The sequence below is a fragment of the Camelus dromedarius genome, chromosome 18, assembly GCF_036321535.1.
Source record: "Camelus dromedarius isolate mCamDro1 chromosome 18, mCamDro1.pat, whole genome shotgun sequence".
Classification (NCBI taxonomy): Eukaryota; Metazoa; Chordata; class Mammalia; order Artiodactyla; family Camelidae; genus Camelus; species Camelus dromedarius.
Window position 1 is genome coordinate 28,593,005 of NC_087453.1, and position 19,357 is coordinate 28,612,361.

The following is a 19,357-nucleotide window of genomic DNA, read 5'->3' on the forward strand; positions in this document are numbered from 1 at the left end:
AAAAGAAAGTTTCCAGAGTGAAGTATCTAGGAAATTTTAGCTCACCCTTGTGGGTTCTGTAGAGGCAGAAGCTTCTGTGCATGTATCACTACCCTGGATATTCAGTGTGGCTAGTCCCTAGACAGGTCTGTTCACACCCCGGTTCAATGCTGAGTTAATTATTCATCATTGCCACAGTGGTTTGTCCTGTGGAACGCTGAGCTGCGTGAGCTATACCAGCCACGGTGTTCCCCCATGTGAGGGAAGACACCTCATGAAATGTCAGATCGGCACCAAAGAAAGACACCAGGTTTACTTGAATATGCAAAACTTTGGCCAGGAATATGCCAGATTTATTTAACTGCTTCCTGAAATATTTTTTCTGAGCTTAGGCAAGGAAAAAAATAAATAACATTTTCAAATGGTTATGTAAGTATGTAGAGTTATGAGATATTTAAGGTATAGCTTCTCATTTTCTGGTTATGTGTTATTTTAAATGTGGTTATTAAAATCAGTTTCCTTCCTTGATATGCAGTATTTATCATGTACTTGCATATGTATAACATACATAAATATATCAGCTATATTTGCATGTGCATGAATATATGCATATATTGCATATCAAAGAAGGAAATTGATTTTTATGTGTCTGTATATAATACATGCATGTATATACAAAGTGTATATTTGAAACTGAGGTGTATATGCCTCTGGCCAGAGGAGAAACTGAGTTATAATAGAAAAAAAGGCCAGGACAGGCTTGGGCTCTAATCCTGAGCCTTTTGCCCTTGGTCGAATAATCTTGGTGAAACTGTCCCAACTGTGCAGTTGCCACCCTCTGCAGAATGAGCACCTGCCACCACATGGCAAAATTACATGTCCTAGGAGTATCTAATTCACTGTCCAGAATGGCCAGCAGTGAAGCACCTGTTTAAAATAACCTGCTAACCAAAGCTTTGTCCAAGGCATTTAGGCCTTTTTTCATCTCCTTTTTTCCCCCATGTGATTTAATTTGAACAAGCCTCATTTATACTTTGTGTAATCTTGTTGCCACTTGGCCAAGAACGTTATATTGTATTTATTATTGTATTTTATTATATTGCATAGAGTAAATTTTTTAAAGTGAAAGTGTAACTGCAAATAAGACAGCTCATTAAAACTCCAATGATAAGACAGAATTTCAGGATCTGAGGACATAACTTCCCAGCAGTTTTTTAGGATTGTTAATATTGGCAATTGAGGATAGATTTAAGTAACAGTATTTTTTTAAATGATGGATAAATCTGCAGCATCTTATTTGGATGTATAATTGAGGCTACTTCTACATAATCCCACAGCAGATGGTGACAGGAACCTCTCAGTCAGCTTGTCCATGTAATACAAAACAATATGTGACCTAGTTTACAGAAGGCTCTGTAACTACGTTACAAAATATAGAACATATATTCTAGGTCAGGATTGTGTAGAATCAGCCCTCGAGGCTGAGAACAAGACATTGTCAAGTCAACAGGAAGAATACCCCTGGGATTCAAATGCGGTTCCCTCAAGATGGAACCACGCCAGGACCTTGGGAGGTCTGGAGGCTGATTGATCCTTCTTACGATGATAAACCTGCTTTGTGTGTTTAAGCATATGATATTATATGAAAGATGTATATCCAAGAATTTAAGTAGCAGAATTTTTATTTCCCAGTCATTTACCACAGACTGGTAGAGTTGAAACAATGGAAATTTATCCTCTCACAGTTCTGGAAACTAGCAGTTTCAACTCAGGGAGTCCGCAGTGCCATGCTCCCTCTGGAGGCTCTTGGGAAAATCCTTCTTTTCGTCTTCCCAGCAGCCCCGAGGTCCTTGCCTTGTAGCTGTGACACTTCAGTCTGCATCTGTCATCACGTGTCCTTTCTTCCCTGTCTCTGTATGCCGTCTCCTCTTTTTACAAAGCTACTATTCATTGGATTTAGGAGCCCTAATCCAGAATGGTCTCATCGCAGTCGTTAACTAAGGTCACATTCTGAGATTCTGGTCAGGCATAAATTGGAGAGACACCATTCAATCCACTGCACTTTCTTAATTCTGCTTTATTTTCTTGATACTCATTTCTTCCACTGAATATCCTTCCATAAATATTTGAAAACTTATTAGGAACAAATTTTGTTAGGAATGCCCATCAGACATATAAGTTGTTATATTATGTATCTGGGCTGCTGATTTTCTGACTAAAAATGATGAAGAAATCATCTTTTGCGCTAAGATACTCCTTGCAAAGTCATCTTTTGTAGCAAAATTGAAAGTTCATCAGCTAGCAGTGTGGAGTAGTTTGGTACATAAATTCAATAAAACATTATCCACTCACTAAAAATAATTTTCAAAACTATACAAATATAACCTACTAATACATTTTAAAAGCAGACTATATCATTTTTTTTTCTTCTGGGTTTACAAACATATAATTGACATACAGCACTGGATAAGTTTAAGGTGGACAGCTTAATGATTTGACTTACATACCTCATGAAATGATTATCACATTAAGTTTTGTGAACATCCATCATCTCATATAGATACAAAGTTAAAGAAACAAACAAACAAAAAAAACTCTTTTCCTTGTGATGAGACAATATTTTAACAGAGAGAAGAGAGAAAGGAAAAAGGAAGAGTAGAGAAAGGAAGTGCAGCGAACTGCTCCTAATTGTTGGGTCTTCATCATCAGCATATGGGGGTTATTTTACTTTTATTTTACTTTGTGTATGTTTGAAAATTTTTGTAAGAGTTAAAATAGACCAATGCATTTCTAGAATATTAACTTCCAAAAATCGTTACCTGTGATTTTTCCTGAGCAAGTTTTAAGGGCTATTTTGTCCAAATTCTCCATTAGAAGTCGAAGATGTCTAAGGGACTATGAGTAAAATGTAGAAACAAACCTTCTCATCTACCCTGATAAGAGAATAAATTGATACAGCTTCCCAGAAGGGCAATTTGGTGAGGACTCACAAAAAGACAAATACCTTTGCCCGTCCTTCTGACTTCCAGGAAGTTATCCTGTGGACATATGCAAAAGTACGCTATGACATGTTCAAAGACGTTCACTGCGCTGCTGTTTATCACGGCAATGAACTGGAAGTAAGGGAACATTCTATCAGGAAGAAACTATTTAAGGAAATTACGGCTAATCAGAAAATGGAATATTTAAGTAGCCCTTTAAAAACTGTAGGAGATCTATGTTGCTGATAGGGAAGTGTTTTCAAGATACATGAAGTTAAACAAAAAACAGGCGCAGAAAACTATGAACCCATTTGGAGTTTTAAAAAATAGGACACAGGAGATGGATAACTGTAGTGTGCGACTGGCAGGGGAGGCAATGTTTACTTTTCATTTTATATATTTTAATGTTTCTCATGTGATATATTATTTTCCATTGTAAAAGAGAAGAAGTTACCTGAGAAAAACTATCCTATACATGATATTAGGAGGGTGATTCTGCTAGGGGGAAACTTACAAACATACAACTTTTTTAAATTTGTAAATTATGTACTGTTTTAAGGTAATGAGAATAATTATTGATAAATTATGCAAAATTGTATGAAATTCTGTTTGAAAGTATCTGGAACTCTTCAAACGATGTTATATAAAAGATGAAAATTTTAAGCGCAAGTTAGAGCTGAGGAAACACTGGAGAAATATTTCACTTTATGGAACCAAAATTGGCTTTGAATATGCATTAACCTTCTGTATCTAAAAATAAGATTTGCTGCTGGTGGCATCTCCTAGGCTCCAAGTACTTTTTCACCTCATTGAATGCTCACAGTGCCCCTGCAGGGTGGTTTGTATCAGTTCTAATTTTCCTCCGGAGATACTGAGGCTGCCAACGGTCATCACTTGCTCAAAGTTGCACAAGTAAATGGTCAGACCCCAAGGCAATGCACGTAGCTTGCCCTGCCTCATTGTCGTCTTCATTTGGGGAAAAAATAAAGGGAAACTAAGGAAATGATCTGACCTTTTCACTCTAGCCTTTACTTATTTCTTGTTTTCAGCAACTAGCTGTGCTTTTCTGAGCGTGTGTCCTAGGAGAGCATCCTTAACAGAAGGCACAACAGGGGTCCAAGGTTATGAATCATTTATTAGCTGAATTTTCTTAGATATTTTCAGTAAAACAGAGAATTAACAGCCCAGTGATTTTTTCCCCCCAGATATCGTGGATGCTTTATCAGATCCAAAGAAATTTCTTTCCATTACGGAAAAGAGAGCAGACCAAATGAGAGCTATGGGCATTGAAACGGTAAGTAACGATGGTCAGTTAAAGACAGCAGGGTTGGGGAAGTGTGGTTGTCTAGTAGTGATTACAAAAGCAAGTGAAGTAAGCTAGAAACAGAAAGAAAAATACCATATGATATCACTCATATGTGGAGTCTTAAAAAAAAAAAAAGGAAAAAGACACTAATGAACTCATCTACAAAACTGAAACTGACACACAGGCGCAGTAAACAATCTTACGGTTACTGGGGGAATGGGGGTAGGAAAGGGTAAATTTGGGAGTTTGAGATTTGTAAATGCTAACCACTATATATAAAAACAGATAAAAAACAGATTTCTTCTGTAGAGCACAGGGAACTATGTTCAATATCTTGTTATAACCTTTAATGAAAAAGAATATGAAATGGATGTATGTATATATATGCATGACTGGGACATTATGCTGTACAACAGAAACGGACACATTATAACTGATTATACTTCAATTAAAAAAACTGATGACTGAATAAACAAAACAGATAGAAAATAAAAGTATTTATAAATAGAAGGAATACAATGTCTACTGTTATGTTATTCAGCAATAAAAAGAAGAAAACTAGATAAATACTACAAAATGAATGAATTTCAGGAACATACTAAGTGAAAGAAATCCATAAAAAAAGACCATGTATCATATGATTCCACTAAAGTCCTAAATAGGGAGATCTATAGAGACAGAAAGTGAAATTGTGTTTTCTAGGGGCCGCAGGGAGTGAGGAGTAGCTATGAATGGGTCTGGGTTTCTTTTGTGAGGGATGAAAATGTTCTACGAATTAAAGCATCATAATGGTAACAACCCTGTGAACTTGTTAAAACTATTGAATTGTGTACTTTCAGTGAATAAATTGTACTGTATATGAATTCTATCTCAATAAAGCTATGTTTAAATGAATAAAAAAACAGCAAGCTACAGTAATAAATTAGTGTAACAAGTTCAGAAATGGCTTTTGAAAGTGAACTTATCAATTCAACAAAGGTCTATGTGAGTGTAGCACATGTAATAAAATGTGACCCACTTCCTGACCATGGCTCAACCTCAGATCTGCGGACCCTTGCCCCATTAGAAGTGGAATGGAGAACATTCATGATGCTTTTAGAAACCCTTAAAATGTAGGATGCTTTTCTGGTACACTGAAATACCAACTAGCCTACTCCAGTGAATTAATGAAACTGGCATTTACTATCATTTCTTCATTTTTTTTTAACCAGTCTTGCATCCAACCTTCTCCATTTCCAGTGCACAGCTGTGGTGTTTGTTTCTGTTTTTAAAGCTCCCTTTACCACACTCCTCAGTTCAGAATGGAAACAGCAATCTTTCCAGTAGCTGGAAAAAGAGAAGGTACACCCTGCTTGTAAAGGAGCTGCATCTTCTTTCCTTGGCTTCATCCTTGGCCTCAAGCCTGAGAAAACCATGTAATGTTTATCCTTCCCAGGGACAGAGGCACTGAGGAAAGGCTAGGATGTGGACAGGGAGAACTGATTGGCCCAGATGGAATTCAGTAAAAGGGAGAGTGTGCGGGACATTTGACCTCGACACGGCACTAACTTGGGTCACTATAAACATTTCTGCTCCAGAGTGACATCGCCGATGTGCCCAGTGACACGTCAAAGAACGACAAGAAAGGCAAAGCCAACACAGCCAAGGCCAACGTGACCCCCCAGAGCAGCTCCGAGCTCAGGCCGACCACCACGGCCGCCCTGGGGGCCGGCCTGGAAGCCAAGAAAGGTAAAGGAGAGCTGTTTGGGCTCCTTGTCTGTTCCGGAAGTTTTTAGACTCTTCCTAAAGAGTCTTTTTTGCAGGTATTTAGAATTGTTAACTTCGTCAATTTTCATGGCTCCGTAAGACTCGAGAGCAACATGTTTTCTTGTGGGTCAAACTACTGGATTTCCCTGAGGGTTTAACAGGGAGTCAGGATTTGTGTTTCATCTGCTAGACCCCCTGCACCGTAGTTAAACTGCGTACAATATCCATAGTTTCAGAAATGTTTACATTCTGTGTCCTTTATGAAAAAAACATTCACACAGTGAACTTAGTTTATTCATCCCCATTCTCCTCCAGATACCACCATCGGCTTGGGCAGTGGGCTCGTGAACCAACAGAATCATGATTATCCTGACATTCTAGGTTCCCTTATTGATAATTTCCCCCCATCACTGGATAGTTAGCATCCATGATTATTTATTTGTAAAATTATCAGATGGGCACGTGAAGGCCAGTTCTATGCAGTTTCCTGTAGATGAAACAAAAGACTCCAGGAGGTGCCATCACAAAGAATTGTGTCCCGTGTGCCAATATTCATCCTGTGTGTAGGAGAGCCACTGTCCTGGTTGTTTAAAGTTGGCTTCCATTCTTACTGTCCAGGCATCCATTCTGATTGGATGGTACCCATCCCATAGCGAGGATTAAATACTTTAAATATCCTCCTTGACCATGAATCACTTACTAAACTCGCTCTTCTTTCTTTGAAAAGAACTTCTCTTTTTCGTAATGGTTTTTTACTCAGTATATATTTATGTATCCCATTTATACATGAATTCAGCACCCTTTGTGTAAGAAAATCAAGTTGTCTGTTGTACTTAAGTACACACAGTGCTGCGGTTTAAGGTGAGAAATGACAGGCTTTCCCAAACCAGAGCAGCATAGCAATTTAGCAGGAAATTAAGTGTGCGCGGAGCTTTGTGAAACAAATTAGAGAATGAGACTGCACAAAAGAAGCCCAAATTATACTTTGCCTGCAGCTGTATGTTCCTGGGAAGAACATGGAGCAAAGAAATGACACAGGATTTGGGCGTTCCGTACAGCACTGGTCATTCTTAGCTTCAGCCACTCAGAGGTAGACAGTGGAAAATAGGAGAGTTTTTGTTTTAAGTCCTTGTTTCATGCCCCCCAGCACATAAAGACATTAGTAATTACAGTGAGTTAAGTGGCCTGAAAAAGCAGTGTCACCAGTTTACAGAGGACAGAAGTGATCCTAGTTCTAGAAGGGACCAAGCTGTGTTGAGAACTGTCTCAGCCCCGGTTCCAAATGAGGCAGCACCAGAAGGGCCACTGAAAAAATCTCTCACTTTCTCTCGTCCCCTCGACAGACGCCCCAAGGAAGAGGGTCTACACCATGTTTCATGTCGGCCTTTTGCTCAGACTTAGAAGCCTACTCTAAGTGGCAGGACAAGGTTCTACAAAAAAACGCCTTCCTACCTTCAGGGACCTCAACGTGGCCAGAGCAGTGAGGAGGGACAGGCTTCCTCGCCACGGCCAGGCAGTGTTAGTGAGAGCGGACTTCTCAGAAGTGGGAGGGATGGGGCCCCTTCCAAGCCAGGGCTCAGAGGAGACTTAAGGATGAGACCCTAACTGAGCTGGGCCTTGAAACCTAGATCTGACGGGAACAGGAGAGAAGGTGGAGGAGCCGCCTAGAGAGGAGAGAAGCCACGTAGGGGTCGGAAGAGGGCCTGGGTGAGCCTGATCTGAGAGGGGTTCTGGGACCGCCTGGGAAAGCAGCCGGGGATGACAATCAGAGGGTTTCTCAAGAAGACTTTACAGTCTTGGCTGAAGTACTCATTGAAAGGAGGGAGTAAGTGCTAAAGGCCAGGTAAGAACTGTGGTATTTTTGCCTTTGCTTAACACCCGTCACATTATATTTAGATTATATGGTTATTCACTTATATTTATGTAATATGATAACAACCAGAGAAAGGGGTATTGCAGCACGACCATGTCTCCATTGTCCAGTGTGTCCCTGGAACATGCCTAGTAAGGATCTGTCAGTCTTTTCTCTTAGGAAGTAAATGGCTGAGGAAGGAACCACCCATACTAATGGCGAGGAGGGCCTAGATTAGGCTGGAAGTAAGGACTCAGAGCGAAAGGAGGGAGGAAAGGAAAGATGGAAATAAGCTGGTGGCTGGAATATGGGTCTTAGAGAGAAGGCGGCTCGGGGGTAACTCAGGGACTTCAAGCACAGGTCACAGAGATAGAAGGCGCCATTGAGCGAAGTAGAGAAGTCGGGGGAGGAACGGTAAGATGCTTCTGGTCCTGGGCATCATTGAGTTCAAGCTGTTGATGATACATCTGGGGAGAAACATGCAAGAGCTGAGCCGCGGGAGGTCAAGGGGAGGGAGAAGGGAGAGAGACACGGAGAGACAGTCTCTGAGAGTTACTTGGCAGGAAGAGGAAGCCTCTTCTCCCAGGAGACTCAGTTTAGGCCAAGATGGTGGAGCAGAAGGACCTGGGGCTCACCTCCTCTCACGAGCACCCCAAAACCACAACTAACTGCTGAACAACCATCAGTTAAAAAGACTGGAACCGACCAAAAAAGAGCTTCTACAACTAAAGGCATAAAGAACGAACCACAATGAGACTGTGGGAGGGGCACACTCGTGATGTGATCAAATCCCACACCCTTCGGGTGGGCAACCCCCTAACTAGAGAATAACTATCTTACAGGGCTTCTCCCACAGGGTGAGAGTTCTGAGCCCCACGTCAGGCTCTCCAGGGGTCAGAAATCGGAAAGAGGAGCCTTTGAAGAGGCTTTGAAGGTCAACAGGGCTTAATTGCGGGAGCCCCACAGGACTGGGGGAAATAGGGACTTCACTCTTAAAGGGCACACACAAAATCTCACGCACACCGGGACCAAGGGCAAAAGCAGTAACTTCATAGGAGCCTGGTCCAGACCTACCTGCTGGTCTTGGAGGGTCTCTTGGGGAGGCAGCAGGTGGCTGTGGCTCATCCTGGGGACATTAAAACTGGTGGCAGATATACTAGGGAGTATTTATCTGCCTGAACTCACCTGCAGGCTGACATCTTTCTTGGGTCATTGGCACCAAGGAAGACCTGGCTTCACCAGACAGCTTATAGGATGCTGGGATGCCTAAGGCCAGGCAACTAACTGTGTGGGAACACAGCCCCACCCATCAGCAGACAAGCTGCCTATAGACTTCCCCAGCTCACAGCTGCCTCTAAACACACTCTTATATAAGGCCCTGCCCACCAGAGGGCCAGGACCCAGCTCAACCCAGCAGTGGCAGGCACCATCCCTCCCACCAGGAAGCCTGCACAAGTCTCTGGACCAGCCTTATCCACCAGTGGGCAGACAGCAGAAGCAAGAAAACTACAATCCCACAGCCTGCAGAACCGAGTCCACAAAGGCAGGCCGGAACCTACCCTGGGACCGGCTGGTCCCTGACCTTTGGGTGACAGGAAGGGAGTGTACTGCTGGGACACACAGGACATCCCCTATGTGTCCACTTAAAGGGCACACACAAAATGGCCCTTTTCCAGCTTTTGCTAGTGTCCCACTGGCTGAAGCAAGTCACAAGGTTAACTCATATTCAAGGAGTAGAGAAATAGATTCTACCTCTTGATGAAATGGGAAGAAAATTCTGACCAATATTACAGGGCACCACAGATAGATTCCATCTGATCTGGGACATTGGATAGGTGGCCCTCTGCTGAGAAAAGTGGGGACAGAACTGAAGAATAAGAGTAAAGAAAAACTTTGGAATAGCCCCTGGCTGGAATAGGAAAATCCATAAGAAGTAAGAAGAAAGTCTGCTGTGCAGCACATAGTCACCAGGTGCAGGCTGTGACACGAATTAAGTCAATGTAGCTTGATCTCACTGCTTTTTTAGCAGTACTGAGAAGTCAAGCAACAGATACGGACAATATGTGAAGTTTAGGGGGTCCCAAGCTTAAGATTGTTGTGGTGTAAGACCAAACAGATTGGAGAGTCTGAGGTATAAGTGACTGTATCAGTTGGGTATTGCTGTATAACGAGCAACTCCAAGAATCAGTGACTTTTAAAAATAAGCATTTATTACTGCTCATGAGGTTGTCTACATGGTTTTTCTGGTCATGGTAACACTGCTGATCTTGCCGGTGCTCATTCACATGTTTAGGCCTTAGGTTGAGCTAAGATGACGTTGGCTGGACAAGTGGGCTCTCTTCCATGTGGACTCTCATCTTCCAGGAGGCCAACCTGGGCTTGTTCACATGGCAGTGGGAGGTTTCTAAGATGGAGAATAGTAGTAAGCAAGACACCTTGAGTCCTAGGCTGAGAACTGGCACATTGTCTTTTCTACTGCATACGTTTGAACAAAGCAAGTCCTTGGCCAAGCCCAGATTCAAGGCTTGGGGAAAGGGGCCACATGTGGCTATTTAAGCTTAAAAATTAAAACTTGAGAGTTCCTCAGGTGCACTGGCCACATCTCAGGTTCTCAAGAGCTGCGTGAGGCTCGTGGCCACATGTTGGACCATGCATGGATTGAGCATATCCACTCTCATCAAAAGTCTTCTTGGACAAGCTGCTCTAGGTGTATAGATGGAACCACGCATGTACCAACTCCTGTTCTATACAGTGCAGTTTTTTCCCAACTAAATCATTCATAGGAACTAACATTTTTACAAGGTATTTGTGTCTTTCTCCAAAAAAACCAGAGGCTTGAGGGAGGTTTATGTTTTCCTAGGGTCCTGTTAATTGAGATTTTGTAGAACCAAGACCAAAAAAGAGTCTCATCAGACTGGGTCAAACTCTTAGTATTTGTCAGATCTCCAGAGGACCTGACATGCTCCCCACCCCCCAGTCCTGTATGTTCATTTTACAGACTTACAGATGGGAGAATAGAGACCCAAAGGTAGGGAGCTCTTAGCCATGCCAGGATCCACTCCCCTGTCCTGCAGTAAAACAGAGAATTAGCTTGTGATGTCAGACTCAAGAGATCAGAGACTAATAGCCACGTGTTCCCCTGACCCCTGTGCCATAAATTGTTTCAGGTCAGAAGACAGATTTCCCTTAGCCACGACTCTCCTTTTTTCCCAGCCTTCCCACCCTCACACATCTCCTTAAAATCAATAAAACTGAAAAGCAAGAGCCTGGAACTTGATGCCTATCTTTCTTGAATATCTCATACCTAGCCTTCGGGATTCTAACAGAAATCAATTCTAGTACAGAGTGCACCTGCACTGTGTCTGCCTGAGATGAAAATCCTCAGTCAAACAGGGCGTGTTTGGGGATCCGCCTACAACTGTGGTTGCCATGACGACACCTGGCCTTACATCACTCCAACAGCAGGACGACTTAGTGTATGACTCTTGGGCCTCATGACAGCATCCTGTCATACAGTGGTTTGACTTCGTGATTTTCCGTATGTTGGAGGCATTCCCGTGCTCAGTAGTGTATCACGTAAATGCTAAAATTAAACTTAGTAAAAGAAAGAGGCTGCAAAAATGCTTGGTTCTTTGATAACGATGAAGCTGGGAACAGAGTTGGTAGTTAGTAGCTACACCTTCAAATACAAAGATAAAAGTGACTGTAATAGATGCTGTTGTGCCTGGTCAGATCTCAGATCTCCTTTGTGGGGTTGGTTCCCCATCCCTCCGCTGCTACAAGTCCTGGCTGACTGCAAATCCCAGCAACACTTTTCTCCCTAATGTTGCCCTCAGACCATGGGAGTTCTCTTGCCTGGAGATGTCTGGAAGGTTTTGTTAACACCTCTGACCCCCTCAGCTGACTTGATACGGAGTTACAGAAGGCTAGTCTCCTTACCTCAAGGTAGAACAACACCGGAGGGTCATTCACGCTAAAGAGCTTCCTGTAGGATCAGACTGGGGCTAGATTTCAGCTAGAAATACACTCAGATTTCTTCCTCTGTCCTGCTTCTCTCACTCCCCTTAGGGGTTTCTCCTGAGAGCCTTCCCTCAATAAATCATGTTCACACACATCCCCTTCTCGGGCTCTGCTTGTAGGGAACCTGACCTAAGACACTAAGCATTTCAGTTGAGTGTCTAGTTAATTGCTCTGTAATAGGAAACTTAAGATGTTGATATCCGTAACTTTATATGTAAAGCTGCTTTGGCGCCTTAGGTGAGATTTCAGAATTTGTGAGTTTGATACGATCACTTATTCTTTCTAATTTTTCATATACACGGTGCCTTTTTGTTTCAGGTATTGAGCTGATCCCGCAGGTGAGGATAGAAGATTTAAAGCAGATGAAGGTAAAATTTCTCTGTCATTTTGCCAACACTCTTGTGTTCTGCAGATGGGTAAAACCGGCATAATTTTGCCTCTCAACTGTAAATCATTGCGGTAATGCTACAGAAAAACTTATTTTGGATTCTGTTTGTTCCCCCTACCCCCCACAGGCTTACTTGAAACATTTAAAGAAACAACAGAAGGAGCTAAATTCTTTAAAGAAGAAACATGCAAAGGTACAGAGTTTTGTATGTGTAAGCAATATGGGTGTGTAGTTTTGTTTGCTGGCTTGTGTGTTTTTTCCTTTTAGCTCTTGGATGGAAGCCTCAGGCTACTGTGTGTGTTATTCACAACCAGAATAACATACCAGCCAACTGGGCAGCAGAACCTTCTTTTTAATTGGTTAGAAATGAAATTTGAAAATAGAATCCATTTGGAATTGGTCGTCACTGATTTGAGATCTTCATTTTGAACAGTTATTTCAAAGGCATCGTAAAGCTTAGTGCATTTAAAAATTGCTCAGTAATATGACTTTATCTGAACTAGTGGGCCATCGCCTGACTATTGAAAACCAGCTCACAGTCTTGGCCTTTAGGTATTGACATTCACTGGGTCACTGGCAAATAGTTTCCCACACACAGTGTGTGGATGGAGGTGCTGGCCAGCCCCAAACTTCTCACCCAGGGCACGTGGAGAGAGACCTCTTCTCACTTTTCCCCCATATGTAAACTCTGCTTGGTGGCCTTGTTCTGAAAAATAGCGGTTGTTCCTTCTTACTCATAAGAAGAGGTCTTTTGAACAGTGATCATGAGAAATTTATAAGTTGGTTGCAAATTTAAGAGGACAGCAGGAGGTGGCCCCAGGAACTCTCACGTAGGTTGAAAAACTTCCCGATTCTTAGACCCCACCTGCTTTTGAGTCTCCCCTCACAACAAAAGGAGAAAAACATGATCCCTCGTTCCTTTCTAAGATGTACCCCAACAGCTGCTGCTGCTGGAAGTCTAAATGTGTTCTCTTCCTTAACTGAGGGCAAGGAGAGTAAGAAAAATATAATGCCCTAGCTCAAAAGGACTTCTGAGTTCTTTTAATCTTGTGTTCTCACTTCCTTAAGCCCTGACCCAATCCTCAAAACAAGGTGTGGCCTGCAGAGCTGGACTTGAGTGATGTACCCCTGACTCACTCCAGATGCTAAGATACAGGGAGCATGGCCGGGAACACTGTCATTTCTTTGATAGTTTGTGCTCCTTTGAGAAATGTGGCTTCTTCCTGACCTAGTAATATTCCCTGCATTATTGGATTTGCTGGTACAGGAATCACTTTAAAGACTGCTCGAATTTTCAATTTTATGCAATGCAGTTCCTTTCACTGCTCGTATGGAAAGCTTGCCACAGATTTTTCTAAGTGTGGGACTATTGGAGACAGAGCTAAAGTGGTGATTTCAGTTCTGTTGGTCATTGGCAACAACCTGGGATATGGAAAGGGAACAGAAAAGGGAGAGAAAAGGAAATGAGAATGCACCTTCAGTGACTTTAGTTATTAGGAGTGGAGCTGGTACCCCTACGGCAAGGCATCTCCCACCAGATTTTCCTTACATTTAAACTGGGTCTGTGTCATTGAGGCAGGTTTCTCAGTGGCCTTTGGGCTGCTTGAAAATGTAAACATTTTGGCCTCACACTCATTTAATACTTTCTTGAGGCATGACCAGGAAATATACTGTGTCTGATAATAAGAATAATAATACCATCTAGAATTTTTGCATGCCACGTATCTTCCGGATGCTGTGCTCAACACGTTACAGTTACCACCTCATCTGACACTCTCCACCCTGTAAGGCAGATTCCAAGTCCCCATCTTGCGCATGTTGGAAGGTAACATCAGAGACGTTAAGCAATTTCAGTAATGCCCCAGCATTAGAGAGTAACAGAGCCAGTGTTAGAACCCAACTTGTCCTGAGTCTGGAACCCATACTCTTACTGCAGTACTCTGTGGAGGATATTGGATGCTTCAGTAAGTAAATAGGCACCCTCATTGCATCAAAGGCAGTGGCAGCACACGGGACATTATGTAAATCTCTGTCTACATTGGACAACGTCAATATGCTGGTTACCTGCACAGCTGCTAAGGAAGGATGCTCCCTGAGTCTTTAGAACTTGCCCTGTGAAACACTGAGCAGAGGAGTCTGCTGATTCCCTTGTCTGAACCTTTGCATTCAGACTGCCTCAGATCGGTTAACAGGGCCATCTGTGTAATCAGAAAAGTGGCAAAGCTGGTGTCTTAGTCACTTGGGCTGCCGTGACAGATCAGCACGGAGCTGCTGGCTGAAACGCTGATTTCTTTCTCGCAGTTCTGGAGGCTGGAAGTCCAAGGTCCAGGTGCAGCAGGTCTGATGAGGGCTTCCGTCCTGGTGTGCAGCCGATCTCCTTCTTACAGCTCCTCACGTGGTGTGGAGAGCGTTCCTGTCCTTCCTGTCTCTTCTCATAAGGGCACTAATCCCATTCGTGAGGGCCTCACCCTCTTGACCTAGCCACCTCCCAGAGTTGCCACCTCCCTATGCATTGAGGATCCGGACTTCCACATGTGAATTTGGAGCGGGAAGGAGCACAAACATTCAGTCAATGGCAAGTGAAGTATTATTTTCCCATGAGACAACTGAGAGGTAGCTTGGAAAGCTCTTCCTGGCCACCTCTGATGGCATTGAGCTGCATTCCTTCCATTTTCTTTATGCTTGTTGGCAAGGAAATACTAATATTTAGTAACTAGTAAATCCAATATGACTGAAAGAATCCAAGTTGCCTTCATTTGCAGCAACAACCTCAAGCTTCCTGGAGCCCCACATTATAAGAGAACCAAAGCTTAAAAGGAAATTTTTAAATCTCCCTAAATCCTACCATCTAAATTTGTATGGATTTTCACAACAGCTTTAGTGTACATTTTTTTGGAGGGAGCTTTCAAAATTCCTTAGGTCGAGTAACAGAGCAAAACTGCACACTGAAATAGGCGGTGCTTGCCTGTTGCTTTTCAGAACGCCTTTTGGAAGCATTTCTGAGCAGACAAATGCATTTCATGGCTTATAGTCTGTATCCTCGTGTACTTCAGAAGTTCAAGTCACAAACATGATTATAAGCTTATGAATGAATTCCTTCTCCCACATTAAATACACAGGGGACCCACTTTTCTATTCAGCCTCCTTTGACAGTATAATTTACAAACTCTGAGTTCTATAGTCTTTTTATATAGAACTACTACTACTATATAAAGCTGACACTTATTTTGTGCCTCTTTTGTGTTACACATTTTACAAGACCAGTGCTCTAACCCCTGAGTTATATGGCCAGGTTGCACATTTTATATACATTCTTAAAATGCTCACGGCATCCCAGAAACCTGAATGGTGCCATCCACATTTTAGACATGAATAAAATGAAATTCACGGAAGTGAGTCCCATGCCCAGAGCAGTGTAACTCATTAATGGTGGTTATAGTGAAGTGCTTTTCCTCTACTTGAACTGTCCAAGGGCTTTGCAAATAATTATTATCAAATAGCTAGACTTTCCTCTCTATTAACTTTCTGTAATTTTGCCATCTATGGTAGTTCCCTAATATTTTCCACTGTCTCATCTGAGCCAAATTCTAAGATTAAGGGTCTATATGAATATTTTCTTGCCTAATAGATAGTGAGGTCTACTCAGCTAGCACACTTGTCTTCAAAACTGAAAAAAATAAAAACTGGTCTAGGAGGTTGGAGGATGTAGCGAATCTGTTCCCACTGGACACACTTTGTGCCTGAATACCGTTTGATCTTGTTTGCCCTAATATTAATTCTTCTATCTGTCAATACTTTTAAAATGGGAAGACTAGCTAATATATATTGAGGTTTACTTAAGCATTTATTCTTAGTCTTATAACAATTATAGAAAAGGGTGCTATAATTATATATTAACTTGTCTCAGTTAGCTTCTGCTGGGTAACAAATATCCTCAAATTTAGTGACTTAAAACAACCACCATTTATTTATCTCACAATTCTGTGGGTCAGCAGTTTGGGCTGAGTTCAGCTGGATGATTCTTCTGGTCTCATCTAGGTTCACTTGTGCATCTGCTGTCACTACCACTTTGGCAGGTGGTGGGCAGATGTGGGGGTACTTACTGGCTAACTTAGGAAGGCTTCTGCTGAGCCCTTTTCTCTCTGCTTTATGTGGTCTCTCATCTTCAGCAGGTTAGTCCAGGCTTGTTCACATGGCAGGGGTCCCAAGAGAACAGGCAGAAGCACGTAAAATTTCTCGAGGCCTCAGCTCAGAACTGGCACACCATCACGTCCACCTCCTTCTCTTGGCTACTGCTAATCATAAGGCTGGCCCACGTTCAAGGGATGAGGACTCCACCTCTTGGCAGGAGGAGCAACAAAGTCATATTGCAAAGGAAGTTGAATACAGAGAGGGAAATAATTGTGGTCCTTTTTGCAAACAGTCTTCCAATCACTTGCCAGATGAGATAATTTACATTTAAACAAAGCTTGACTCAGTCACCTTGTTTTTAAATGGTGGAGCCAGGATTTGAATCAAAATTCTGTCTGACTCCAGAACTCAAGCTCTTATTCACTGTACTGGGTTGCCTCTAAGTTTTCCAACATTAGTTTTTATTCCCACACATCTTTTAAATTGAAGTATAGTCAGTTTACCATGTTGTGTCAATTTCTGGTGTACAGCATAACGTTTTGGTCATACATACACCTGCATATATTCCTTTTCATATTCTTTTTCACATATCTACTTCTTGATGGTCTTAATTTAAGAGTTTCAGGAGGAATTGTGAGTCTTCAGGGCACAAATATCCTGGCTTCCTTTGGGACTGGTTTTTCAACATGTGATCCTTGGGCCAAGAGGCTTCATAAAAATGCATATTTTTGTGCCCATTGGAGACGTAGTTATAATTTCCAAGGAGAAGTCTAGGGAATACATTTTAAATAAGCTCTTCTCCTGTGCACACTAAACTTTGAAAACCGTTTATTTAGGATTATTCAGCACTCTTTACTGTCCCTCAGCCCCTTACTGGAAACCCCACAAATTGCCTGCAAGAGGCAGAGCGGGCCTCCTTAAACGACAAGTATTGCCTTGTTGTCCCTGTTGTTAAGCAATCATGAGAATTTTTCTCTAGTCTTTCTTTGAGACAATATTCATATAACCCTTTTTAACGGTTATGAAGCCCCCTAATATGAGGCTAAGGTTTGCCACCCCAAATTAGGTTATAAAATAACCTATCAAGGAAGGAAGGTGGTCTGAGCTGCGCCTTCCCAGCCGTCGCACCCATGGGTCAGCTGTGGTACATGGCAGCTAAGAGCAAAGCCCAGGACCTAGTCCGTGTTCAGTGACTGTAAGGTATTCTCATCTTTACCATATCAGCCTGGGTAAATCATGCCACTTCTCAGACCTAAAGGGAAACAGAATGTGGTTCACTTAACCTAGTGGCTTAAGAAATCCATGGTCCGTGAGAGAGCCTATTTCCAAACTTGAAGGTTGGCTGCACATTGGAGAAGGAATAGTGGTGTGTATCTGAGGATCTACCATTTACAAAAGAGAACCATTGAAGTAGGTGTGAGCTCTGCTGTTAGGATAGTGAGAAGAAAAGATGGGAGGAATGACCATTTGAGCCCCAAATGAGATCAGGGTGCTAGCGGACATGCCTAGATTTTGGAGACCGGCAGTGCTCAGTTGCTTTTGACCCTCTGAACGCAGCTGGCAGTTGTACTTGTCTCTCACTTTCTAGAACCACCTCTTCGATTTGAAATAGAAACTTGTGGAATGGTTTGCAAGTGTCCATTAGATGAGACAAGGAAAGAGCAGCACTGATGAACAGCGAGCCCACTCCAGCGCAGGGCTCAGCAGGGATGCTTTCGTTAACAGCTGGTGTGGTTTTCAACTGTCAGGTGTGGTCAGATCCTTGGAGCCAAAAAATTTAAAGCCAGCTTTGGGTGAATATCCCCAATAACACATTAGAAGAGGAATTCCAACTCAAATGAGGTAAAAGTCAATGAGGGAAGTTGGCCAGGTTTGGAAAACAGAGAGCCCCCATTCCCATCCAAAGGGCAAGTCAGACTCCGTTCCCACCATTGGTGCCTTGAGAGTCTGTGGGCCAGCTTCATTCTCTAAAGGAGAACCACAGAATCTGAAATCTTATATGAATTTCCTCTTCTTTAATATGGACCACTAATTTAATCTTCCATTGAAACACCAAGTAGGCAGGGAAAAAACAAAAAACAACAACAAAAACAACTAGATGCATCTCTTAGGCCACCAGGTTGCAACATCGCCACTGGAAGAGTCAAATAAAATGCCTGAGAAACCAACCAAAATTTGGCATTTCGGCAAAGCTGCTTATGGAAAATTTGCTCTTTGCTATGCAGTTTTGCTGATAACACCAAGACTGCTGTTAAACTCATCAACTGTAGTTTTCGATAAGAAGTCAGGAGCCGACCTACCACCTGTTACGAGGTAGAAAGGGGCAGAGACAGAGCAAGCACCCTCAAAGGCAGCTTACCGGTGATCCCAGAGTTGTGTGCTGAACAAACACGATTGACCCAGGTGTTTCAGCAGCATCCGTGGTGTGATGATCCACGCCCATAAATGTTTCCCTCAAAGAAGCTGAATTTACTCTCAAATTCAGTAAGAAGCAGACAGATCCTGCCAAAAGCTGTACTTCATTCAGGTCAAGAGTACCAAAATGAAGTGTGTTGACTTAAAAGTCGATCTTAACTGGAACATTTGGGAGGAATAAATGTACAGAAAGAATGAAATCATTGGTAGATTTTTTTTTTAAGTTAAAATAAGCTTAGAGGTCATTTCCTGGCTCCTTCAGTTTATACAACAGAAAGCTGAGGCTCGACCCCTGTCACGCGACAATCGGTCATTAGGACCCCCATTCCTTTTTGAAAGATGAAGTGATGTCTGGGAAACAGATTATCCCAAAACACTTCAGTACTTGCTGCCTACAACCCAGGGGTGGAGTTTTGAGCGCAGAGAGAGACACAGGGATCACGTTTCAAGGGGAGCTTTCTTGTTCCTTGTATTTGTTCATTGTAATCATCTTAATTCAAGATGCTTCTAGTTTTCCAAATTATTTCTGTATACATCAG

General features: G+C 42.4%; 1 protein-coding gene across 2 annotated transcripts in view; it reads left to right on the forward strand.

The window, feature by feature from the left end:
• PLCB4 (phospholipase C beta 4) overlaps positions 1-19,357 on the forward strand; it is a 356,606-nt gene that overhangs the window by 317,899 nt on the left and 19,350 nt on the right. For both annotated transcript variants that reach the window (XM_064475875.1, XM_064475874.1), the window contains 4 exons: positions 4,166-4,254; positions 5,844-5,994; positions 12,203-12,252; positions 12,400-12,465. In XM_064475875.1, the coding sequence (XP_064331945.1) occupies positions 4,166-4,254; positions 5,844-5,994; positions 12,203-12,252; positions 12,400-12,465 (356 nt within the window). The remainder of the gene's footprint in view (positions 1-4,165; positions 4,255-5,843; positions 5,995-12,202; positions 12,253-12,399; positions 12,466-19,357) is intronic.